Genomic DNA, 26,307 nt, shown 5'->3' on the forward strand with positions numbered 1-26,307 from the left:
GTGCCGCTTTGCTAGTTGTTTTCTGTTTTCTATTTATTTCATATGTTCTTTGCTTCTGTTTTCTACCTACTTTTGGACTGAGTATTTCTTTGAGCTGTTTTAGCTGTACTGTTGGCTTACTATTTATACTTATTTTTTTAGTGGGTGCCCTAGTTTCTCAATGTACATCTTTAATTAATTACAGTCTATCTTAAATAATATCTTTCCATAGTACATATATATAAGTATTAAGTTGTGCAGTTAGAATTTGTCCACTTTGTAGTTTATATGTAATATCCCAACATATACCTTATATAATATTACATCATTTTCACATATATGAACCTTACAATAGTTTAACTCCCAGTTCTTTTTTTCTATCTTTGTACTGTTGTCATACATTTTACTTTTACAAATGCATTAACACTGTACTGCTACTGTTTTTGCTTTAGGTAGTTAGATATATTCTAAAGCAATTAAAATAAGCATAAATTATATTTTTAATATTTATCTCAGACCATTTGATATTGTCATAGAATTCTCTCTCTTTCTGTTTTTTGGGTTGTTTGTTTTTTTTTTTTTGGTTGTGCCTGGAGGCATGTGGGATTTTAGTTCTCTGACCAAGGATCAAACCCATGTCCCTTGCAGTGGAAGTGCAGAACCCTAATCACTGGACTGTCAGGGAAATCCCTGTCATACAACTCTTAGGTGCTCTTTTTTTTTCCCTCTACTTCTGATTCTTAAGGTTTTCATTTCTCTGCTGAAATTCCACCTCTGTTCCTACATGTTGGCTAATGTTTCCATTAAAGCTTTTCATGTATTAATCATAGTTATTTTCTTTTTGTTTGTTTGTTTTTTTGTTTTTTTTTGAAAATTCTTTTTTTTTTCTTTATGTAAATTTTTATTTTTACTTTATTTTACTTTACAATACTGTATTGGTTTTGCCATACATTGACATGAATCCACCACAGGTGTACATGCGTTCCCTGTCTCATAGTTCCAGTATCTGGATCATTTCTAAGTCTTGTCCTGTTGATTAATTTGCCTTTTGATAGTGGGTTGTTTTTCTTGCTTTTTTTAGGTGGCTTGTGATTTGTTACTGATTGGCAGATAAAATATGTGGGAAAGCAGAGAATGAAGTATATACTTTATTCTGGGCAGAGGGTACAGGTCTTCTTTTGCTAGCCTGTTAATGTGGAAGTTTGAGTCAGAAATGAGTTGGGTTTGGGTTTTTGTTGCTGTGGTTACCTTAGGCGCACTAGCGGCTTCAAATTGCTCTGCTGTTTCCTTGCCCTGTGTGTGTGTGTGTGTTTAGTCATCTCCGACTTTTTGGGACCCCATGGACTGTAAGCCACCAGGCTCCTCTGTCCATGGAATTTTCCAGGCAAGAATACTGGAGCAGGTTGCCATTTCCTACTCCAGGGGATCTTCCCGACCCAGGGATCAAACCTGTGTCTCTTGTGCCTCCTGCATTGGCAGGTGGATTCTTTACCGCTGAGCCACCTGGGAAGTGCCCCCTGGCCCTGAGAGTGGATTTTTCGGTGTTTATGCTCCACCCTCAGCTTTAGGTCTTCTTTGTGCACCTGTGCCTCAGTGCACACTCTCCCACAGCCTTGTTGCTGGATGCTTGCTCCCCGGGTGGTGGGGAGTAGAGGGCTTCTCTGTTGTCTTGGATCAGCCTCAGCCTTAAGCAGGCCCTGTTGCCCTGGGTCTGGGAAGTGGATCTTTCTGGGTGAGCCTGCCACCTCCTATGGTCTGGACCAGAATTTCCTGCCCCTCCCCCAGCCAAAGAGGGTGGTTTTCTTTTTCTTTCACTTGGTCTCAGCTGCTTTGGAAGTGACAGAGTTTGCCCATTTCCCAGGGGTTTAAGATTGTATTCTTTAGAGAAGGGAGCAGGTGGACCTCTGTATTTTTCCCAGAGCAGTCGCTGCTTTCCTTCTCCAGGCCAGCCCGCCTGAGAGGCTTTCTCTGGCACTGTATTTCCCGTGAGCACCCACGGAGGTCTCACTGGAGAAAACCCTTGGAGTGTCTATGGCTCTTAATTAACTTTTATTAGTTATAAATTTCTAAACTTGACCTTTAGTAATTTATTAAAAATTGTACCTGAATTCTTCTTTCCTGCCTGTATAGTGGTTCCATCGTTCTTCTGCCACAGGTAAGCCAGAGCTTGCATCTCTCTGGGGATACTCGTTTTTCCTTAAATTTCAGTCTCGTTGGTTGGCCTGTATCCTCATCTCGCTAATGAGTTCAAGAAAAGTTATAGTTCCGTAGATTATCTGTTTTTTCTTGACATTGGAGTGGGAGTGATGCTTTTCTCAGCTTGCTATATCTTAAGTGAAAGTTAAAAGTCAAGGCAATTACATTTCATATTGTTTTAAAATTTTCCAGTGAAATGAGCTTCTCTCTCTTTCTCCCCCGACCCCGTGATAAAATATTTATTTGGTCTTTGTCCACTGTTCCTGTTACACACCTCCTGAAATTTCCTCATAAGAGCCATAGAGGCATCTTTTGTTATAATATTAGTTTTGTTCCCAGTTCCTCAAATAGCTCCAGATCAATAAAGGTTAAGTGGATGTCTTTTATTATTTATATAACAAGCCTCTTTCAACACTCATGAGTCTATGTCAGTGAAGTGATTTTTGGAAGCATCTAGATCCTCTGAGGATGGGGGTTGCTTGCTCCAGGAACCTACCCTGTGATTGGATGGTTGGAAGTTTTAGTTAAGGTCTGACCTCCTGGGAAGGAAGAGGGTCTGGAGGTTGAATCAATCACCAGTGGTCAGTGATTTGATTAGTATTGCCTTTGTAATGAAGCATCCAAAAGGAAACCAAAAGGGCAAGTTTTGGAGATCTTCCCATGCCTCTTTCTCCTTACCTTGCCACCTGCATCTCTTCCATCTGGCTGTTCCTGAGTTACAGACTTTACAATAAACTGGTAACCTAGTAAATAAACTTTTCCTGAGTTCTGTGGGTTGCTCTAGCAAATTAATTGAACCTGAGGAGGGAGTAGTAAGAACTTCTGATTCATAGCTAATTGATCAGAAGCAAAGGAACAACTAGACTTGGAATTTGGCCTCTCAAGTTGGGTGGAAAAGGGCTGTTTAGTAGGATTGAGCACTTAACCTGGGGAATCTGTTGCTGCCTTCAGGTAGGTGGTGTAAGAGTTGATTAAACTGTGGCAGACACCAGATCTGCTTGGTGTTGCAGAACTGTTTGGTGGAAAACATACACGTCTTGTATCAGAAGTCTAAGCCCCAGCCCTCTCTCTGCCAGCTAAGGTGATAAATAGGGGAAGGCCAGGTTCTTTGCTTGCCTCCATGTTGGGGTGAGTGAAAAAGTGCCACCTAAGTATCTTTGCACTTTTTTTTTTTAAGGAATGTAAGGGAGGGGAGAAAAAGACCTTTTCCCTTCACCCACTTTAGGTTCCTTGGGTGGGTGTTGTAAATTACACTGGTAAAAGACAGACTGACGAGAAAAACAGTCAAGTTTATTAATATGCATAGAGCGTACACATGAAAGCACTCACTGATGAATGAAGACCCTTCACCTGACTCTTATGTGAGTCGGTAGGCTCCTCTGGTGTTTCCTAGTTTTGTTTTCAAGCATATCTGAGCTCACCTGACAGATACGTGAAAACAAATATTTTCCCACATGCTTGCAGAGAGTCACCTTCATGGCTTGGTGCCAGGAATGAAAGGCAAAGTGGTGCTGCCTTAAAGCCAGGCCTCATAATAAGCAGAAGTAGGCTGGCTCAGCTCCTCTGGGAATGGGGGAAGGGTTATTAATGGCCCCAGAGAAGCTTTTTCACTTGGGCTGAGGTCTAGACTTTGGAGCGGGGCTGGGGCAGGTAAGGCAGGAGTTTTGAGTGGGGCCTGTGGAGATTGGAGTTTTCTACTCCCTCTTGAGTGGCTGTGGTTCACTTGCTCTGAGCTCCATGAGGTAGGACTCCAGCATACCCATTTTTGTGACTAGATGAGAAGCTTCTGGGAAGATGATGTACTGTTCCCATTCTTATTCCTGGAAGTTATCTCTGTGACCTTAAAGGACTGACTCCTCCTGGGTGGAGTCAAGTTGCCTATCAGATTCTTTCCTCCTGAAGGTGAGGAAGATGAACTAGGGGTTGGGGATCTGAATTCCCAGTTCCTGGGGCACAGGAATGGAGGGAGCGAGAAGGCCCTGCTGAGTGCAAGGTCAGGAAGGTGCTTGCCTTCCTCTGACAGATTCTAGGTTTTTCATCCGTAGGTTGGTGTGGGATCCAACTTCCTTGAGGTTTCTGGACTGGCCCAGTCGTTATCCAAAAGTAGCAGTGTGTGTGTGTGTGTGTGTGTGTGTGTGTGTGTGTGTGCATGTGCACACCATCTCCCTACAGGTTGCCTTCCAATGCCATATCTGTGGATAAGAGGAGTCTTACAGTTATTGTTTGCCTATCAAAGTTCTGGGTCCTGTTATGGGGGAATCTTTGCACCCCCAGGTGGTAGTGAGGGGTGTGCTGAGGAGGAAAGCAAATAAGCCAATAGCAGATGAGTCTCACGTTAGGGTGCCCCCTGGATGCTCTTTCTCCATCTGGTCTTAACTATGTTATCCCTCTCTTTAGGGCACTTTTGAAAAAGAAAGGTTGAACAGGCAAGCAGCAGTGTGGGAAGTAAGGTAAGTGTTGTGGACATAGCGACACATGGGTGTATATTTTCATGGCGTTTCTCTCCTTGGTCCAGTCTCTGCAATAGCATTATGCCCTATCTTTAGCATCTTCCTAGCCCTTCCCATCACATCTTCATGTTCTTTACTGGCCTGAGAGTAGCTATAGACCTCTCCACATGTGGCTAGAGACTGCAGAAGTGCCTGTTTATGTTCGGGCAGAGGTAAGTGGGCATGGAAAGTAAGAGCCCTGGCAGGCTGGCTAGTGCTGGGACTTTGGTCTTCTCTGCAGGGCAAGTTTGCAGGTTTTAAGTTGGCAAGAACAGAGCAAAATAGAGAATTTCCTGACAGTCCAGTGGTAGACTGTAGGCTCTCAGTGCTGAGGGCACAGTTTCAGTCCCTGGTCAGAGAACCAAAATTCTACAAGCTGGGCAGTACAGCAAAAAAAAAAAAAAGCCAAAAAACAGAGCAAAACCTACATCTCAGGGAGAATTTATGCTATGGATAAACCTAATGTTAGCCTACCCTGGGCATCCTGTTGGAAGTCACCAGCATATGGTGCCTGAGCCCTTTTGGTGTCTGTCTTAGAGCAGTGGAGGTTAGCCTGCCTCCATTTCTCTGTATCCTGTGGTGGGAACTGAGACAGGCTTATTGTATGTAGGTCTGTATATGAGTCACACGGTCCCTACATAAGAGGTGGGCAGGGAAATCGGCCTACTTTGCACGTCTAAACTAGAGCATTATCAGCCGTTACCCTAGACTGACAGTACTTATATTCTTTGCAGGCTGTAGTAAACACAGGTGAAAGAAGCAGTTGCCATGGAAGCCAGGGAGCTGGAGAGTCCCACACCCACATACCATCTCGTTCCTGAGGCCAGCCAGCCTAGGGAGGAAGAAGGTGACCGCATGCTGCCTCAGCAGGCCACAGAAACTATGCAGCTGAAGAAGGAGATCTCTCTGCTGAATGGCGTCAGCTTGGTGGTGGGCAACATGATCGGCTCAGGAATCTTCGTCTCACCCAAGGGCGTGCTGGTCTACACTGCCTCCTATGGGTTGTCACTGGTCATCTGGGCTATTGGTGGGCTTTTTTCCGTTGTGGGTGCCCTTTGCTATGCAGAACTGGGGACCACCATCACCAAATCTGGAGCCAGCTACGCTTATATTCTTGAGGCCTTTGGGGGCTTCATTGCTTTTATCCGCCTCTGGGCCTCACTGCTAATTGTTGAGCCCACCGGTCAGGCCATCATCGCTATCACCTTTGCCAACTACATCATCCAGCCTTCCTTTCCCACCTGTGAGCCCCCGTACCTGGCCTGCCGTCTCCTCGCTGCAGCCTGCATGTGTAAGTCTGAGGGCTGGGTGGGGGAGTGTGTATGGGGGGTGATTTTTATAATGCTAATGGTAATTTATATTTGAACAGGCTATTTTGCTTTTTTGTGTATGTATTGGGAAGAGAGGCATCTTAACTTTTTCGAAGAAGCAGTTTTACCGAAGTCATTTGTTCCTGAGATCAGTGAGGGTAAATGATAGGGATGGGGGAAGTTTGAACCTGTCTGTGACTTTTGGTGCCTCCCTTTCCTTCCACTTAGTCTACGTGATAGGTTGGTGAATGTCTTATATTTATCTTGTCAGATGTTTAGATTGGTGTCAATTTGGCTAGTTGAAACTTGACCCAGGAAAAATCCCTCAGTGCTGAGGCTTTTATTCTGCTACCCCCGCCCCCCCCGCCCAAAAAAAGTTATTTTGCTTCCTCTCTTTTAATCTTAAACCAGTTTAAAGGCATCAGTGAGGAAATGGTCTTCTTTAGACTATGGGGGTCCCAAGACTTTCTATCCTGTAGGCTCATGGTGAAACCACTCCTTCTTGCAACTTCTACTCTCTGCAGGCTGATCTAGGGAGCAGGCACCACACCAAAATGGCTTTTTCCCGTTGGTGTTTCAGATTTCTTTTATGCAGACTGTGTAAACAAGCTCCTTCTGCAGCCAGTAAGGAAGGTGGCTTCTTCCCTGTATTTGGATTTCTGAGGACAGAACCTGAGAGATCCCAGTGGATCTCTATCTTCCTTTTTCTTATGAGGTAGTAAGGAGGAATTTTGTGTGAAATCACTGGATGGGAGAGAAGATTATTGTGAACTTAGTCCAGGAAAGCTAGTGTTTTAGCTGAGAAGTGACCCAGAAATCCCTGTGTCTCTTAGCATGGTGCTGCCAGAGGCACTTAATTATACTGTTTTTTTCCATATCTTTGTTTGCAAAACTTTGGCAGTATATGCGGTTTATCCAGTGTTAAAAATAGACTGACAGTACCTTGGAGTTAGCAGTAAAGGATTGTACAATATGCTGTGTTTCCTGACTTTAAGGAATTTATTAAAGACAGATACTAAAGGAAACTTTTCTACAGATACCTGTGGGAGGAGAGAAGGTGGTTACTCAGCTATGTATCTGATAGGGTTTCATCAGGGGTCTCTAGCCTGACTGAGATCTCTAAAATAGGCAGTAATTTTCTGATTATAAAACATGTTTGTTAAGGAGAAAGTTAAATTAGCCTCAAATCACCTGTAATCTACCCCAAGACAGGAGTACTTTTAATAGTTCAGTCACATTTCTTTCTGTTATAGAATTGGAACCATATTTTGTATATAACTTTATATTCTACTTTTTAAACTTAGTATATCATGAATTTCCCTCCCTTTTGTGAAATGTTTAAAAGAAACATTTTTAAGTAGTATATATATATATCTTCTGTTATATATATATATATTATTTTTATTAAAAGATAATGCATAGGCCCTACAGACAATTAGAAAAATGCAAAAAGAAAAAAGAAAATTAAAATCACCCATGATTTTACCTCTGAGAGAACTATAAATATTGTGTGAAATACTTCCCAGTATTTTTTCTTTTTCTGCTTATTCATCATTTTAAAAAAGTACCCTTGAGATCAGAGCTTCCCTGGTGGCTGCAATGCAGCCTGCAATGCCGCAGACGTAGATTCAGTCCCTGGGTCAGAAAGGAAATGGCAACCTACTCCAGTATTCTTGCCTGGAGAATCCCATGGACAGAGGAACCTGGCAGAGGTTGGACACAGCGACCCTTATGATCATACTCTTTGTGGTTTGTATACTGTATTTAAAATTTTTTAATATTAAATTCCTTTCATCAAATATTGCTAGAAAACGTGATTTGGGTCACTGAAGTAGTTTCCAGGCAGTGTAATGGTTAAAATCATAGACTCCCTAGGAGTTCCCTGGTGGTGGCCTAGTGGTTAGGATTCTAGGCTTTTGCTGCCCTGGCCTGGGTTCAGTCCCTGGTTGGGGAGCTGAGATCCTGCAAGCTGCTCTGCCTGGCCGAGAAAAGGCGGCACTGGTGGTGGTGGAGGGGCTGCTTCCCCGGTAGTCCAGTGAGGTGCCTCACTTCCACCGCAGGGAGCATGGTTCTCTCCCTGATCAGGAAACTAGGATCTAAGATCCTGCATGCCATGGGGAGGGGAGTGGGTTGGGGGAATTATGGGTTGGGGGCTGGGGAATCATAGGCTCCCATGCTAGACTGGGTTTGATTCCAGCTTTACCATTGAGTAGCTATTGACCTTGGAGGAGATATAACTATTGCCTTAATTTTCTTGTTTGTAAAATGGGAATATTGATTGTACTGTTGACTGGAAAAAAACACACAACCTAAATGTTGAGAGTTAGGTTTTATTTGGCAGACAAAACTGAGGACTTAAGCCTGGGGCACAGCATCTCAAGATAGCTTCTGAAGAGGTAAGGGAGGAGCCAGGATATATAGGAATTTTTGCAGCAAAGACCAGTAGTTGGAACATCAAAAGATTACTGTTAGTTTGTTTTTTTGCTCTGAGGCATGTGGGATCTTAGTTCTCTGACCAGGGATTGAACCCATGCTCACTGCAGTAGAAGCTCAGAGTCTTATCTACTCGATCACCAGAGAAGTCCCGAAAGATTACTGTTAATTAAAGAAAACCAGATATCCCAGGTTAAAGAATTCAGTGCTTTTCTATTTATGAGAAAAGTCAAGGGTCACTGACATCCTTCCTTTGATATATACCTCTGCTTTCTCATCCTGAGTCTCCTCAGGGTACTCTGTCAGGGAGTGGCTGCCTGCTAGTTGGTGGGCATCCTGTTTCATCCTGAGTTCCCTTGGGGCTCTCCGAGGGGCAGCTGTAATGGCTTGATGGCCGCAGCATCCGTTGTTTGGCTGATAGGGCAGGCAATTTTTTTTTTCAGTTTGTTGATAGTATCTATCTGAAAAGATTGTTGTGAGGAATAAATGAATCAGTACACATATAATACTTCTCTCTCCCTGGCATGTAATGAGTGCCTTATAATATTATTATTAAAAATAATCCTACTATGGGAAATCTTTGTGTAGAAATCATTTTCAGAGTTTTTTCATATTCTAATAGGGTAGAATTATATAAGAGAAAACCCTGTGTCTAAAGAATTAAACTGTTTTAAGTTTCTTTATGTTGGTTTTTAGAAGGTTTTATGAATCCGTACTCTTTCTGAGCACCTGTAAGTGTCTGTGCATTGGTTTGGTAATGGCCTTAGGATGAATTCCAAGAATAACTAAATCAGAGAGGTCAGTCGTGTCTGACTCTTTGCAGCCCCATGGACTGTAGACTGCCAGGCTCCTCTGTCCATGGGATTCTTCAGGCAAGAATACTGGAGTGGGTTGCCATTTCCTTCTCCAGGGGATCTTCCCAACCCAGGAGTCAAACCCACATCTCCTGCATTGGCAAGAGGATTCTTTACATAGTGCCACCTGGGAAGCCCTAAGTCAAAGGGCACTTCTGTACATCATTTTTCATATAAAGAAGATTTTTATTTGTTAAATATTGTTTTCCTTTATCATTTTTCCCATTGTTTTTTGTGCTTAGGAAGTCTGTCTCCACACTAGGAGCTAATTTTTTGATTGGAGAAGAGTCTTTACCTGTTAGAAAATGTGGTTATATAACTTCTTCCATTCAAATGTACCTTTACTCAAATTACTCAGTATTTGAATTCCTGAAAACTTGCTTTCTAGAAACTAAGGCTTTTCCATAAAGCAGGCCAGAGGGCAGGAACCTGTCAAAGCTGCGGCCAAGTTGTTAAAACCTTGACCCATCCTAACAGACTAGATTTTAGGGCTCAGTTTACTTTTCTCTTTGGAAATTAGGGTGTAGAATCAGGTTGAGGTATCATCCAGCTAAGCTGGGGTGTGCTGGAAGGAGCCTCCTTGGGCAGGGGTGGCACTGAAAGCAGCCTGGTCTCAAGAGACATACATGGCAAGAAACCGATTATGTCATAATTAGGGCGAAAAACAAAGATCTGCACTGAATCCACTGTGAGGCTTGGGTAGGAGAATTAAGTCAGTCTTGAAACTGAGACATGACAGGGATCCAGGTTGTTTATTGGAAGATTGCCTAAAGAAGTTATATCCATGCCAGGGTAGACAATTAAGGTTCCATCCTAGAAGAAGGGGTCCAGGCAGTCTCCATGTAGCTAACTCTAGGTTGAAGCTGCAAGCCTATGGCTCACAGACCAGACTTGGTCCACACATGTATTGGGCCTATACAGTGTTCTAAATAATTTTGAATTACTTGCCAACATTTAAACACCAGGACTTGCCCTTTCTCTTGAAAAATCCAGAGTTTTGGCAAACTTGGACCTATATCCTGACACCATCAGTTGCATTTGAATAGTGGTTACTCCTCTAAATGAAGCATATAGTCTCTCGTTCACCCCAGTCCTCCACTCCCTCTTATTTTATATCCAGACATACTTGTCTTTGCTCATTTATATTACCTTCTTGGGTCCTGAAGGCACTGCTATTTTAGATCGTGTCTTCCAACAACCCCCGACCCCAGTCCCAGGTTACACTGGCAGGGAGATAGATCCAAGCAGCTTTTTTTTTTTTTTTTTTAATTTCAGATTGTCTTAGCTACTCATTATATCAGAACAGTGGTTCTCGATTGGAGGTAAGTTTGCTCCCCAGGAGCCATTTGGTCTGGAGACAGTTTTCTTTGTCACAACTTCTGGGAAGGGATGCTGCTGGCATCTAATGGGTAGAGGCCAAGGATGCTGCTGCTGAACATCCTATAACGCACAGGACAGCCCCGCACAACAGACTTCTCTGGCCCAAAATGTCAATTGTGCTGAAATTTAGAAACTGTCATTCTCATCATATATATTCTGGGATCTTGGGCTCTTCTGTGGTTAGTGGGACCTTAGGCTGCCCACTGAACTCAGTATGCTTGGGGCTCTAATTCACTTATGGGACTGCGGGGGCAAATGGCACTTCTTGAGGTTTCATAGTTCCTTTTTCTGGCCAGGTGATGAGCAGTATCCTTAGTAACCCAGCTGCTCAGCATTGAAGGAGTACTTGATTTGCCTACGGAAGTGTGTGTTTCTGGCTTAGGTCTTGGTGCATTTATCTTTGTGGGATCCTGTTATGTAAACTCAAATACATCATTGAAGAGTATTTGCCCTGAACTGACATGGAAGTCAGTTCAGTACTGACACCATGGCATCAGCAGAGGTCTGCTCACAGCTGAGACTCCATTGTCCCCAAGGGTTTATTTGGTAAGGCTGACAAGGAAGGAGGAGGAGGAGGGGAAAGAAGAAGGAAAGAGAGATAGTCAAGGGTGAGACTGCAGTGAGGAAGCACTGTGTGATGTCTGAATGGCTTCCTATTGCCTTTTGCTGCCTTGGACTCATGCCTGGGCAGGGTTCTTTTTTTTTTTTTCTTCTGGGCAAGGTTCTACTCTGAGCGGGAAGGCTGCTCTCTCCTATTTTGGTCAGCTGTTGTTATACATAGACAGCTTTCATATTCTCACAGTTACAGGCCTGAGGAGGACTGGTCTTGACAACAGTTGCTCAAAGGTCCTGGACTCTAACTCTATATACAGTTTGAACGTTTTGATAATAAGACTCAATGTGTATTCTTGTGTAATTTTAAAAAAAGGCTTTTTTTTTTTTTTTTTTTAGAAGGCAGGTAGGTACATATCCATACACATGCCCAGAGGCAGCTTCTGATTCTGGGAGCTCCATTTGGAAGGGTTTACTTCTCCTGGACTCTTGTAGAACATTTCTCTCCTAAGATGTTTGTTTCTGCTTCTTTTTCTTTTCCCACTTTGTCATTGTTGTTCAGGACTGTACTCCTCTATCCTTGAACGCCCCTTTGTCATACCCAGCTTGTTTGTGGGAGGAATTGGGAGGTTCCCTCTCCTTCCAGTGCTTATAGGAGAAAGAAGCTGTGATAATCAGCATAACTAGAACTACAGCTTCAGATGCTAGGCCATCTCCTTATCAGCAAGAGGTGCAGTTTTGTCTGAGGGCACATGGATTAATCAGGATTAGTTTGGGTTTCAAACAACTGAAAGCCAAAAGGAACATGGCTCAGGGCATATTGAAATTTATTTCTCTCACATGTTAAAAGCAGGCAGTGAGGGGCTGGTAGAATGACTTCATAATTTTTCAGGGAGTCAGGTTCCTTCTTTCTATTTTATGGCTCTGCCATTCTCAACATGTGACTTTTGGCTGGTAGTCAAGGATGGATGCTCAAGCTCGAATCATGTCTGCTTGTGGCCAACGGGAAGCACAAGAAAAGGAACCTCTCACCCATCAAAGATACTCCTCTAAGGTCTTATTTATGTGAAACTTTGCATATATCCCTGGGTTAACCACTTAGTTACTTGGCCATCAGTTCAGTTCAGTTCAGTCTCTCAGTCGTGTCCGACTCTTTGCGACCCCATGAATCGCAGCACGCCAGGCCTGCCTGTCTATCACCAACTCCCAGAGTTCACTCAGACTCATGTCCATCGAGTCCGTGATGCCATCCAGCCATCTCATCCTCTGTCGTCCCCTTCTCCTCCTGCCCCCAATCCCTCCCAGCATCAGAGTCTTTTCCAATGAGTCAACTCTTCGCATGAGGTGGCCAAAGTACTGGAGCTTCAGGTTTAGCATCATTCCTTCCAAAGAAATCCCAGTGTTGATCTCCTTCAGAATGGACTGGTTGGATCTCCTTGCAGTCCAAGGGACTCTCAAGAGTCTTCTCCAACACCACAGTTCAAAAGCATCAATTCTTTGGCGCTCAGCCTTCTTCACAGTCCAACTCTCACATCCATACATGACCACAGGAAAAACCATAGCCTTGACTAGATGGACCTTTGTTGGCAAAGTAATATCTCTGCTTTTGAGTATGCTATCTAGGTTGGTCATAACTTTTCTTCCAAGGAATAAACGTCTTTTAATTTCATGGCTGCAGTCACCATCTGCAGTGATTTTGGAGCCCCCCAAAATAAAGTCTGACACTGTTTCCACTGTTTCCCCATCATACCTGCCTGCAAAAGGGGCTGGGAAATGTCATCTTTATTTTGGGCAACCGGACTCCAGTTAAAATTTCTATTACTAAGAGAAGATGGAAGAACAGATATTAGAAGATACATAGCCATCTTTGCCACAAAGCCTTTGGGGATTGTTTCTGCTTAGGGATTGGGTCTGGGACTTCCCTGGTGGCTCAGGTGGTAAAGAATCCGCCTGCAATGCGGGAGACCTGGGTTAGATCCCTTGGTTGGGAAGATCCCCTGCAGAAGGGAATAGCAACCCACTCCAATATTTTTGCCTGGAGAATTCTATAGACAGAGAAGCCTGGTGAGCTATAGTCCATGGGATCACAAAAAATCTAACACGACTGAATGACCAACACACACACACAGGGGTTGGGTCTGTATCTGCTATTTGAGTATTTGCCAGCAACAAGCCCCTAGAGAGCCTGAAAAGACTCTCACATGGGTCCCACAGCCATTGGTGCAGGTTTTCAGCAAAGAAATGAGATCAGGGAAGAGCGAGGACTTGGGTGCTTTTATTGTGGTAGTTGAATTGTGGCCTCCAGGCTCAGCCTGGTTGTCTGGTGCTTGAGCTCTGATGGGGTCCTTGGTGTTGGATGGGAATGGGGGTTCTGGGAGGCAGGAGAGGTGGGGGTCAGATGGTGAAATTTTGTTTCTCAGTTAGAATCAGGAAAGCATTTGAGGTAGTTCGCTTTTGCTTGGTATGCTATTCTTGGAGCTCTGTGTTCTCTGGCAGGGCTGAGGGTCCGGTGAAGCAAGCGAGGCTCCTGGGGCCAGTACTCGCAGGTTTGCCAAGCCATCCCGTGACAGTGAGTGCCTGCTTCACTTTTATGTCATAGGCTCCTTACTCACCTTACTCTACTCTTGGCCCTGCTCCCTGGCTACACATTGTTTTAAATGAAGTACTTCTATTGAGAAAGAAGTGTCTGTGCATGGTAAATAGGTCAAAGTATAAAAGGGTGTTCGGTGAAAAAAATCTGCCTCTGAACTTTAGTCTTCCTCCCTGAGGCAACTGCTATGATCAGGCTCTTCTGTGTCCTTCCAGCTGGCCTTTGAGTAGGGGCTCTGCAGGTGCTGCCATGAGGCGATGCTTTTACTTGTTGAATTCCCACTGTGTGCACAGAGGACCAAGCCATGGGGGCAGTTTGTAGCAGGATGGAGGGAAGGAGAAGGAGCAGAAGCCAGAGGAGAGAGTGCCTGTCAGCTGGCCAAGGAATGTGTGAGCTTCTCTCCCCATCCTGCAGTCGCATCTTGGTGGTGGAAACCAGAGCACAGTAAGCGCAGCCAGGACGTTGTAAGACAGCCTTGTTCTCCATGTGTGTGGCCATCTTTCTGTCTCTGTCTCTCTTTTTGTCTCTTTCTCTTCGTCTCTGCCTCCTCCTCATTGTCTCTTCTCCACCTCTGTTTTGTGTATATTTCTGCATCTTTTCATCAGTCTATTTTTTCTCACAAGCTGCACAGCTCCTCACAGACTGCTGTCACTTCTGCTTCTTTTTGTAGTCCCACTTCCTTCCTCTGCTTTTTGTGGCTTTTCTTCGTCTATTACAAGGGCTTGTATGTGATTTTTACTTGCTCCTGACCCAGCTGCTGTTCGCTAGGTTCAGTCTCTTGGCATCTGAACTCATATTTTTGGCAGAGATGATCAAATAGGTTCAGCTTGGCTCCGCAGTTGGGCTCTACCAGCCATGAATAGGGTAGGGGGAGCAGTTCCCAAGAAGGGGCCTGGCAGGTACTTCAAAATATGCTGACTCTATTGCACAGGAGTCTGGATTACTGGTGGCTGTGAACTAGTTTAATCCTCACTAGTTGATCCAGGCTTAGCTACCCACAATGAACTTGGATTAGCAGGGCAGGTCCTTGGAAAGACCTGCCTGGCAGTGTGCATTCTTTTGGTCTTCTCCCCTCCCTTTTGGCCATTATTTGACCCACTGCTGCCACACATCTTTATGACTGACTAGTAAGCACCTGTGTCATTTGCCAGAGTACTGTGTGAAAGCTGTTTAAGTGCCCTGTGGAGGCTGTTCAGCCACTCATGTTTATAACCACACATTGGCTGATGGCTCTGCTCTCCATTTGCGTGGAGGAATGTCCAACTTTCTGAAAGTTGCCTTGCTCCAGGGGATTGGCAGTTAAATGAAAGTCGTCACCATCTTGATTCCAACCACGGTTCATCAGTTCCTATATTTGCTTGGCAATAAGCTTAAGAAAACCATATGCTTTTGTTTCCCACTAAGAATTTGTGATATCCTTGGAAGTACCACCAAATGCCTGAGGAAGAGAGAAAGACCTTGCTGTGACAGGTGGCCCTATGGCCATAGCACACAGTTCTAAGCTGTGCTATGAAGTGAGGACGTGGTAGGTTCAGGGAGAGAGCTCAGGCAGGCGCGGGCTGATGTGTTTCGGCAAGGTTTTGCAGAGGGAGTGGGGACTGAGTTAGACCTTGAAAGTGGGGCTTGCTGTTGGTTAAGGCAAGAGGAGGAGGGGAGGACATTTCTCTTATGTGTATATACAGCATCAGTACAGAGAGGGTCTGCTGAAGGAGAGTGCACAGCGAGGGTAGAAGTAGGCAGATATGGCCAGGAGGATGGGCCCCCAAATTTTGTAATAACATTTGAGGTTCTCATGAAAGTCACTTTTGGAGGCTAGGGGCGTTACTTAGAGGTGTCACTGTGGAGCCCCTTTAATATTGTTCTCCTATTCTCTCCATGAATTAGAGCAGTCCCTGTATAGCCAGGGTGAGGTGGCAGGAGCCCTAACAGGACCAGGCATCACTGCGGTACGTGAGGAGCTGGAACATGAGCCAGCAGTGCCGACGCGAGTCCACGTCTCCACGGGCTTATCTGAGAATTAGGATGTTTGGATAGGAATGGTGGTGGGGGAGATCAGTGGGGGCGCCATGTAAGCTTGGAAATGGTAGCTGGCCTCTCTCAATCTCAGTTTCCTCATCCAGAAAATGGTAATGGGAATGTCTGTTGTGGTTGTGAGAATTAATTGAGAGGATGTATATGAAATTGTCAGGCACATGACAAACTTTTTAAAAATGAAAACATTGCCTAATTCCTCGGTGACCTGCCACCTGCATTTAAATTGACCTCATTTGTTGTTGTTGGACCTCTCTTGTCCCCATTTTCTAATGCCCCAGGGGGTTTGAAACTTTGGGAGTCTCAGTGGGAAAGAGTGGGTAAAGTTCACCATTCCTGGGCCTGGGGTAATTTCCAAAAATGGTGCTGGCTGTCAGAATGTATGAATATTCGGTAGTACGTGCCTTTGTATCTTGTCCACAGTGGTGGGACGTTCTCCTCTCAGCTGGGGCAGATAGAAGATGTACCTCGTTTGCCTGTTCTCCTCGTTCTGACCAGTCCTTTGGCCTCTTTGCCTTAGGCAGACAGGATACAAATGATGTGCTTTGTAAAGAGAGATTGGGCTTCGGTGCCCTCATCTCACACCTGCCACTGACTTTGTGGTTTTCTTCCTAGGTCTGCTGACATTTGTGAACTGTGCCTACGTCAAGTGGGGCACACGTGTGCAGGACATGTTCACTTACGCCAAGGTCCTGGCACTCATTGCCATCATTGTCATGGGCCTTGTAAAACTGTGCCAGGGTAAGGAGACTCCCAGGTGGGAAGGAGGGTGGGTGACTCTGGGAGTTCCCCTGGGTTCCTTGAGAAAAACATGGAATATGGGGACTCCATTAGCTTTACTGCTCACCTCTTTCTGTGTACCTGCTAGACTGTGTCAGTGAGAACGAGAAATCTGTTCTCCGGTTTCTTGGGCCTCCACCCCTTTGTGGAGGTGGGGAGTATTGCAAGATGTGAGCCAAGGGCCTAGGAGCTTTTGAAACTTGGGTTGTAATTGGGTCATAAAAGCGATCAAGATAAAGTGAGTCTTGGTTCCTGTTTTTGGTGGTGTGACCGCAGGCAGTGGGGAGGAGGTCTCAGCCCTTCTTGAGAGGGGTGAGAGGTGTATGTGGTGGGGAGATGGGGTCTGGAAATGAGTGGTTATTTTACAGCCTTTACTTTTCATCTGGACTTGCTCTTATTTAGCATTCCCTCCCAGAGTCAGCTCTCAGCAAAAATTAAAACATTGCAAAGATGGCACTGACTTTTGTGCATGTTGACTTTAGAGAGCTTTTCATTCCTAGACCACAGCAGGTTGGTAATGAGGGTTACAGACCTCCTAAGATTCCCTGACCCCTTAGAGAAGCCTTGAGGTGTCCTTGGCCAAGGATGTCTTGATCATTAGACAGTCCAGTTCTCTAGGGCGTCTTTCTCTACACTTGGCTGTGTTTACAGTCACCTGAAGAGCTGAGGCTCCCATCTCAACCCATCCAACTCTGGTTGGTTTGGAGTTGAAAAAAGTGTGTTTTGGGAAATTCTCTGGTGGTCCAGTGGTTAGGACTTCGTGCTTTCACAGCTGAGGGCCCAGGTTCAATCCCTGGTCAGAGAACTAAGACCCTGCGTGGTTCAGCTAAAAAAATCAAACAGAGAAAAAGGTATGTTTTTAAGAAGTGCCCTGGGTGAATCTTAGGCAGCTGACCTAGAACCTTTGTGCCTGTGTGCAAGTTAGTATAGCCAGCCATCTGGATGTTCCTAGAGTCTCTGAAACATCTTGGGGCCAAATTGGGTAGTTGAGTAATTCTGCCCCCAAGATCTGTGCCCTAGGGAATAACTGCCATGCATGATGGCTGGCATGCCAGGGGCTCTCGGGTCTCTGTTTTCCTTCCTCTTTGTTGCACACCCAACCCTTTTGGCCACATTGAGGGATGGGTCTAGGCCTTCTGAGGAGGTCACAGCAGGCTTCCTTAGAAGTCTGGGTCTTGTTGAAAGATAAGACTAGAGTGTCTAGAAGATCTGTCTCTTGGACAGTGGGGTGCTGTTCCCTTGGCTTGCAAGTGTGCAGTCTCTGAAGGCCTCAAGGAGGCTCTCCAAAGGTGGAGGTGGCCCATACCTAACCCCAGACCCCATGAAAATTAAGATCTCAGTTCCTACAGAGCCTACCATTTCCTGTGAAATAACCACTGCGAATAGAGCAACAGAGTTCTTTCCGTGAGACTGAGAAACCCATTGAACCAAAATAGGCAGTGGTCTGGGCCAAGAGAAGTAGTTCCACAGGAAGATCTAATTGTTAATGAAAAAATGATTCCTTTACGTGAAAGAGGGTTCTTTCTAAAAATAGGAGGAAGAGCTGTGGCTGACCGCATGGTCTCTTGCAGGAAATGGAAATTCCTTAGAGCTTTCAAAGAGGGGTTATCACTTCAGAAGGCAGCCAGGAATGCCTTTTTTTTTTTTTTTTTTTTCTGAGATTGTCAGGTTCTACTGAAGGAAAATGAAAGATTCACAAGGAGTGGGTGGGATGGTGAAGTACAGGGAGCTGGAGGTGGTGGTTCTTTTGGTACTAAATTGTTTTTCTTTTTTTTTTCTTTTCCCTGCCTGCTTGCTTTTCCTTCTTTTCTTGATGCTCCTCCTTTCTCCTTTTTTCCCCATCTACCCTTCCTCTTTCTCACTGCCCTGTGCCCCCTCCTTTTTTTCTTTACACCTTCAATCTCTCCTGGCCTCCTCCTCCTTCCTCTTTCTCCTCTCTGCACCCCCGCCTGCCTTTGCCCCCATAGGACACTCTGAGCACTTTCAGGATGCCTTTAAGGGTTCCTCCTGGGATGTGGGAAACCTCTCTCTTGCCCTCTACTCTGCCCTCTTCTCTTACTCAGGTTGGGACACCCTTAATTTTGTAACAGAAGAAATCAAAAACCCAGAAAGGTAAAGGCGAGATCCTATTCTCCTCAACTTGGCTGAAACTCCTGCTGATAGTGGGTACACTTGCCCCCTCCCACCCTTCCTCCTTCATCTCTCATCACTTCTCCCTACTCCCCCCTTTTCCAGCTCGGAGGAATGAGGGGCTAGGATGGGAGTAAGGAGGGAAACCCCTGGCTCCTCAGCCTCACGTTAATGTTGGAGGATCCCCAAGGTCCTTCCTGGAGGAGAAGTCCTTCGGTGGGCCACAGCCAACCCAGCTGGGGCTGAGATGTTAAGACCTTGCACTGGTGCCGACACTGAAGCCTGGGGAACCAGAAGCTTACTCCAAGCAGCCAGGTCCCCAGCCTGTCCTTCAGTCCTTAAAGGACACTGCTATTCCTTCAGAGGGACCCAGTGGTCCCACTGGGACAAGGATCAAGTGTTCATCCTGAGTCGTCTTCACAGAGAAGGGGCTTTCTTCCTCTCTCTCTCAGTAGAAAGAGCCCGGGGCATGGGACACATCCTGCTCTTAAGCCATGTGGGAAGGAGGAGTCAGTCTCAAAGATCCAGAGGCCAGGGAATTCCTGGGTAGCTCTGACCCTCAAGGAGAGGTTGGTTCCAGGTAGTCCTGTCTCATTTGTTCTGACAGAAATTTGCCCCTGGCCATTGGGATTTCTATGCCAATTGTGACGCTCATCTACATCCTGACCAACGTGGCCTATTACACAGTGCTGAGCATTTCTGATGTCCTTGGCAGTGATGCTGTGGCTGTGGTGAGTCTCTTGGGATCCCATTTGCTTGTCATCTTCTGATACTGAATGGCTAAACCTTCTGTTTCTGCAGCCACTCCACGTGGTGGGTCTGGGCCTGAGGGTAAGCTTTGCAGCAGTGATGGCATTTCAGGAAGCTGTGGACACTGTCCTGTGCTGAGTGCCCTTCTGTGCTCTGTCCCCAGACATTTGCTGACCAGACGTTTGGTATGTTTAGCTGGACCATTCCCATTGCTGTTGCCCTGTCCTGTTTTGGGGGCCTCAACGCATCTATCTTCGCTTCATCAAGGTACTGTGTCTCTCCTTCACCAATAACACACCACAGTATCTAACTCTCTGAGGGTCTAGGTGAGTCCATCAGAGCCCCTTTCCCTTCTCTGTCTCTGGGACTTGCAGAGTGTATATGTGATCATGTAGTGGTTAGTACTCTGTGTTGTGTATGCGGGTGTGCACACGTGCTTGTCTTTGTGCAAACATTTGTATGCTGGGAGCTCACATTTTCGCCTGAGGTGAGGACAGATTGGTAAGAGGTTAAGGGAGGAAGGCAGTAGTTTGGACAGTAGCCATCCTCTTGGGGACCAGACTCTATGTTCCTGTGGATTATGCTGCAGGCCTAGCACAGGATTCATTCTTGTGATGAATTATTATTGAGCATTTGCTGTGTACCTGTACTGGTACAGGACAACTCTGCCCCTCATGTCATGGAAAACACTGAGGCCAACAGGTGGGCTCCAGCTCTCTTCCCCACACAGAGACTTACCTGATAGAGCCCTGTTGTTTCAGAGAGAGGACTGTTTCTGCCTTTCCAGGCTGATTCTGCTACCTGATCCCAGGATTCCCAGGTTCTGGCTCTGCCAGTTGCCCCCAAATACTTAGGTAGTAGGTACATCCTGAGCTATCTTGTGGCATTGACAGGATGAAGGTAGGGGACTCAGAGTGTGGACCTGCACATAAAGTGGACTGCAGCCATGTCAAGATAATGCACAGCTGTTTCCGCCTGTGTTACCTTCTTCACTTTCTCTTTATTACCCATTCTGCTGTCTTTGGCTCTGTACTAGCTACCTTTGCCTCACTTACACGTCCTCTCCAGCATTCCACCTGCTCTACTGCTTCTCTACTTTAGTACAGCTACTAGCCTTGTGAACCTCTGACACCCTTCCAGATGATAGCAGCAACTCCTGTGGCTCCACCTGGATGGCCCATAAATATCTCAAACTTAACATGCACTCTACCTGTTCTTGTCTCCAGTTGTGATCCATCAGCCCTCCTTACTTGGCCTCTTTTTTTCTTTTCAGTGGAGGGAGCATGTCACACAGCTTGTGGGATCTTAGTTCCCTACCCAGAGATTGAATCTGGGCCCTCAGCAGGGAAACCCAAAGTCCTAATCACTGGACCACAGGGAATTCCTAGCCTCTTGGCCTCCTGGTTTTTCCCTTGGTGTCCACCCTCATTTCCCAGCCTCAAATACGTGCGCAGGCACAGAAGACCACCAGATGTGTCCTCCGCCAGGGTGTCCGCCCTCATTCAGGCCCCCTTTCTTATGGGACTGTTGTCCCAGATGACCTTCTTGTCTGGCCTTCCCCCACACCCTGGCCCCTCCCTGTGTTAGCTGGCCTCAGTGATGCCACCAGAGTTTCTGTGTCAAGTCCAGTCAAGACCCTTACTCCTCCAGTCAAGTGGCCCTTACTTTAGAGCCACTGCTGGCTCTTGGTGTTAGTTCAGTGTCCACAGCATGGCCTCATAAGCAAGTTCTTCCCAGCACACTTCTCACATACCTTATCCTGGAACTACGGGCATTCTAGTATCAACCTTCAAAGAGGCTACACCCTTTCATTGTCTCTAAACCTCTTTTGCCTTTGCCTATACTGTGTCCCCATCCAACACTCATCCTCTGGAAAACCCCAGCTCATCTTCCCAGCGCAGCTGTGGTCATCTAAGGAGTTTTTTGTTTCCCAGCCCACCCCGAGCCAGGTGCTATGTGTACCGTGATGCTGCTGACTACCTGGATGCTTTCACGCCTCTGCTGCTCTGTTTCCAGTCAGTGGAGCTCTTCAGATGCAGAGAGGAAGCTTGAGTTGTCTCTTTGAGCCCCAGGCTCTCCCTGACCTTTTATGTATCTAGAGCTCAGGGAAGATGAACAGAGGTCAGACAATCAGAAGTCTGGGTGCCTTTCTTTAAAAAGCCATTATGTTAAGTAGGAAGTCTGTGGGGTGCCAGAGTAGGGTACCCCAGGGGAGTGGATTGGGGTGCCAGTGGGTGATGGCAGGGTGAGGTATCAGTTGGGTGATGGTGAGTTGCATCGCAGAAGCGTGGGGGTGTCAGTGGGTAAGAGTGGGTCATGGCTTATGGTGGAGATATCCATGGATAAAAGAGGTGAAGGTTGGCTTGGTCATGCATAGAGAACATGGGAGGATCCTGAGAGACTGCCCCTGCAGGCTTCTGGGTCTGCCTGAGCCTAGTTTGAATGAGGAGTGTGGCTGCATGACTGAGTATAAGGATCCTCCTGACACATTTCTTGTCCTTCCAGGTTGTTCTTTGTGGGCTCCCGTGAGGGCCACCTCCCGGATCTCCTGTCCATGATCCACGTTGAGCGTTTCACACCTATCCCTGCTTTACTGTTTAACGTAAGCTGTGCTGGGGAGTGTGGGCATTGGACATATCTGTGTTGTACTCCTGCTGAGTCTATGACAGGACTGGTTGGGGCGAGGTATACTAGCTTCTTGGGATACTTCCTGAGCCTCTCAGTGTTTCTTTTTCCCACAGTTTTTAAAAACGTAAAAGTAAAACATAGAGAAGGTAAATGCTATAAAAGAGTATAAAAGTGAATCAGTCAGATTTATCTATCTCTTCTTTCAGTGGCTTCTTTTTTCTCCTCCTACTCCTTCTAGCTCCTCATTTTTATTTTTTAAATCATACTTGGAAATCCGGGCCAGTGTATACCAGCTACCCTAGGAGCCTCTGTTCATATTGTAGGCATCATAGATTTCTATATAGTAGATGGCATTACAGTGTTTTCTTTCAACAAAATTAGTAAATGATGAAGTATTCTGACAGATGGAAGGAGTCCTGAAGAAGAACTGTCATTTTCTAATTTGCACTGAGGTGTTATTAGATGTAAAGGATAGCAAGGACCCTGAGGAAAGCCTTACTCCAAGATCTGAAATGTAGTTCATTGTTTTTATCATTTAGTTTCTTTTTTTTTATGGTTTTATTACTTTTTTTTTGTATTCACCTGGAGTTTATATCTGGTGAATGGAATGAGGAAGAGATTTACTTAGTTTTTTTTTTTTACATGACTAGCCAACTATACCAATATCACTTGTTGAATAGTCCATTTTTCTACATTTTCCAAACAAATTAAAAAATTTTTTTTTAGGATTTTTTTTGCTGTGCCTTGTAGCATACAGGATCTTAGTTCCCGGATCAGGAATCAAAGCTGTGCCTCCTGCAGTGGAAGTGCAGCATCTTAACCACTGGGCAGGGAAGTCCCCACAGTTTTCAAATTTTTATCATATGATAATTTTTTAGCGTGCTTATGTACCATGTACAGTGATTTGCCCCTTAAATGTATAATCATCTCAATTCATCCTTCCATCAGCACCAAGCTTTCCTATTTAGCTTTATACTGAATATTTGAGAACTAAAGCGGGGCTGAGGGTACTTCTTCAGTTCCCCTCTGAAATTTTCATGACAGTTCTCACCTGTTTATTTGTCTTGATAAACTGTGGTATCATTTTATCAAAATAAAAAATATCCTTAATATATTTATTGGAATAGCACTAAATGTATACATTTAGGGCAGTCTGATATCATAGCTTTTAAATTAATCACCTTGCACCCTACTTTTCTCCTCTCAGTATTGGGTCTCCTTCTCTCTCTAGAATGGGCTCTTTTTGTTTTCAATCCTTTGTTGATAATCTGAAAAGACAGGTAGAGGGAACTCCATATCCTTGAAGTTAAAGCAAATCTAACCTTCTCCTCAGACTCTATAGCCCCTTACTCCTGTCTTCCAGAACTCTTGTTCCAGAGGGCAAATCCTATTATACTTCTCCCCAGGGGTATGGGTCTGTTTGGTAATCTGCATTTTTAAGGCTCCAGGATAGTGAGATGGTTCTGGAGACACTTCCTCCTCTTTCAGCCAGGTAGTTGGGACCCATGTATGACAGTCTCAGAGGGCACTGGGTGATTCACGCTGAGGCTTGTACATCACAGTGAGGAGGGCCTCACTGTCTGCCATCAGAAGGGGAAAGGAGGGGAGGGATGTAGGAGGGGTGTTCAGGATGGGGAACACGTGTACACCCGTGGCAGATTCATGTTGATGTATGGCAAAACCAATACAATATTGTAAAGTTATTAGCCTCCAATTAAATTTAAATTAAAAAAAAAGGAAGGGGAAAGGAGTCTAGCTTGTTACTGAAGTGCTTGTGAAAAGAAGGGAGGCATTGAATGCAGGAAGAGCCCCCACAGAGACAGGAGGGAAGGCCAGTCTGGAGAATGAACCTATCTGATGCCAAGGGGGTGACTGAAAAGAGCCGGAGGTCATTGGTGAAGCTGAGTCAGCTCTCAGCCGAGCTGGTGCTGACTGTTGAGTGACAGAGTCTCCGGGTGGCGGTGGTAACAGTGCCCGCTCCTTTTTCCTCTGCTCTCCCCTTCCAGTGCACCATGACACTCATCTACCTCACTGTGGAGGATGTTTTCCTGCTCATCAACTACTTCAGTTTCAGCTACTGGTTCTTTGTGGGCCTTTCTGTCGCTGGACAGCTCTACCTTCGCTGGAAGGAGCCTGATCGGCCACGACCTCTCAAGGTCAGTGACTCTGGGCAGACCAGGAGGGGTGGGCCATCTCTCCAAGGTCTTGCCCCTCTCCCATTCCCTCATTCCCTCATCACACTTTACCTAACATCTCACCTCTCTCCATTTCAGCTGAGCCTGTTTTTTCCCATCGTGTTCTGCATATGCTCCTTGTTTCTGGTGATCGTGCCCCTCTTCAGTGACACCGTCAATTCCCTCATTGGCATTGGAATCACCCTCTCTGGGGTCCCTGTCTACTTCCTGGGTGTTTATCTGCCAGAGTCTCGGAGGCCACTCTTTATTCGGAATGTCCTTGGTGAGCTTCTCTTTGCCTATTACACACTGGCTTTGTGTGTGTGTGTGTGTGTGTGTGTGTTTGTACAAAGATGTGTGCACAGGTGGGTGTGATGGCTAATGGCTTCCCCTTACTAGTGATATGCTGGAGACCTGGCTGCCCCTTTTGATCTTGACATGATCACTTTAATTCTAACTTTAGAGTCCTATTTTGTGGTTAAACACCCCCTCCCTGAAAGTGCAGTCCATGTAGCAAGACAAGGAGTCACGCATCAGACCCTCTGGTTGGGTATAGAGTAGAGAACAGTGAGATTTGCTGGGGGTGAGCCTGGCACAGGGTGCCCAGGGGACAGGTGGGAGGAACCACGTACTTCAGTCAGCCTTGTGTTGTTTAGATTGGGGCTGTCATTCTGTCACTGAATATCAGTTTGCTAAATTCTCTTCTCTATTTTCATTTAGCTGCTATCACCAAAGTCACCCAGAAGCTTTGCTTTTGCGTCCTGACTGAGCTAGATGTAGCTGAAGAGAGACAGGTTGAGAGGAAAACTGAGTAGAGGCCAGAGGTGATATCCCCCAAGGCCTGGAAGGCTGCTACCTGTGGCCACAGCCACCAAAGTCCAGATTACAAGACTGTGTGGACCCAACCCTTTTGTGCTAAAGGAGGGCTGTTGGCCCACATTATGTAAGGGGGCTCAGGGCTGATGGCCTGCTCAGGTGTTCACTCTCATCGGTAAGCTATGGGAGGAATCTCAGGGTTTGGGGCCAGCCTGAAGGTGGGGACTTCAGAGGGTGGTGGTGAGAAGAGGACTTGGGCAGTAGGGAAAGGGTGGTTCAGTTTTGTTCTGGTGAGTAGGTACAGCCCTTCCAAACACTTACTTGGTGAGTTGCACTGGGGGAAGAGGGAGTGCTAGGTTAACAGCTGGGGCTGTTGGTTTCTGAATTTGACATTTGAACCAGGAGTTTCTCTGAAGGGGCTGCTCTATGGGAAGTTTTCCTCTGACCAGGTCCAAGCACCTGACTTTAGAGGTCTGAAATGCTACCATTTCTTCCTCTGGCTCAGAATCCTTCCTTGGGGAGAGGGTTGTCTTCCATTATTTATTGATATTATTTAATCCAGAATACCAGTTCCAGCAAAGCGTTTGTCTTCATTAATTTACATGATGTAATAGGCTGGTTGTATTTAAAAATTGAAAGTACCCCAAAGTGAGTCCCTCTAACCTTAGAGGTATCTATGTGGTGGTTGGTGAGACTCTGACCACAGATTTTTTTGCTTAGTTTTAGCACAGTCTTCTGTAAAGATTTTTTTTTTCACTCCTGTACCAGTTACACTTTAGTATGTAGATAGGCCACATGTTAACGATCACCTGGCTCAAGTCCAGCAAGGACAGATGAACAAATGCAAGTCAGAAGCCTGGTAAAACTGCTACTTTGAAGGCTAATCTTTATTTTACTTGAGACCTTAGTTCTTTGCTCTAGTTGGCATATCCCTGGTTTCTGGTATGAAGTCTAAGAAGGCAGAAACTGTCCTAGGATTTGGTGAGTCACTTGAATTCTTTCAGCTGTCAATGGCTTAGAGACAATTTCCGGGACCCAAGCTGACAAGTAAGTTGTTCCTCTCTGTAAGGGCTGCTATGAGGGGCTGCTGTGCAGACCCTTGCAAGCCCATTGTGGTGCTAGAAGTGGTCATTTTCCTGGAAACCTCACATCAGGCTGCATCCTCCTCCTTGTCCCCGACACCAGGCTTTGTTTACATTCTGAGCCACCTTGGTG

The 26,307-nt window shown here is 45.6% G+C and overlaps 1 protein-coding gene and 1 non-coding gene across 2 annotated transcripts; both read left to right on the plus strand.

The window, feature by feature from the left end:
• Nucleotides 1-5,432: 5,432 nt before the first annotated feature.
• On the plus strand, nt 5,433-25,105 carry SLC7A6 (solute carrier family 7 member 6). The gene is made up of 9 exons (XM_068992806.1): nt 5,433-5,955; nt 16,430-16,555; nt 18,562-18,706; nt 19,332-19,455; nt 19,638-19,741; nt 21,980-22,076; nt 24,109-24,258; nt 24,376-24,559; nt 24,997-25,105. Exons 1-9 carry the CDS (start codon nt 5,433-5,435, stop codon nt 25,089-25,091), a joined length of 1,548 nt encoding a protein of 515 aa, XP_068848907.1. The 3' UTR covers nt 25,092-25,105.
• TRNAE-UUC (transfer RNA glutamic acid (anticodon UUC)) lies at nt 17,327-17,399 on the plus strand. Its single transcript has one exon. It is a non-coding gene; the product is annotated as a tRNA-Glu (tRNA).
• Nucleotides 25,106-26,307: the final 1,202 nt, after the last annotated feature.

This window comes from Capricornis sumatraensis, chromosome 20, assembly GCF_032405125.1.
Source record: "Capricornis sumatraensis isolate serow.1 chromosome 20, serow.2, whole genome shotgun sequence".
Classification (NCBI taxonomy): domain Eukaryota; kingdom Metazoa; phylum Chordata; class Mammalia; order Artiodactyla; family Bovidae; genus Capricornis; species Capricornis sumatraensis.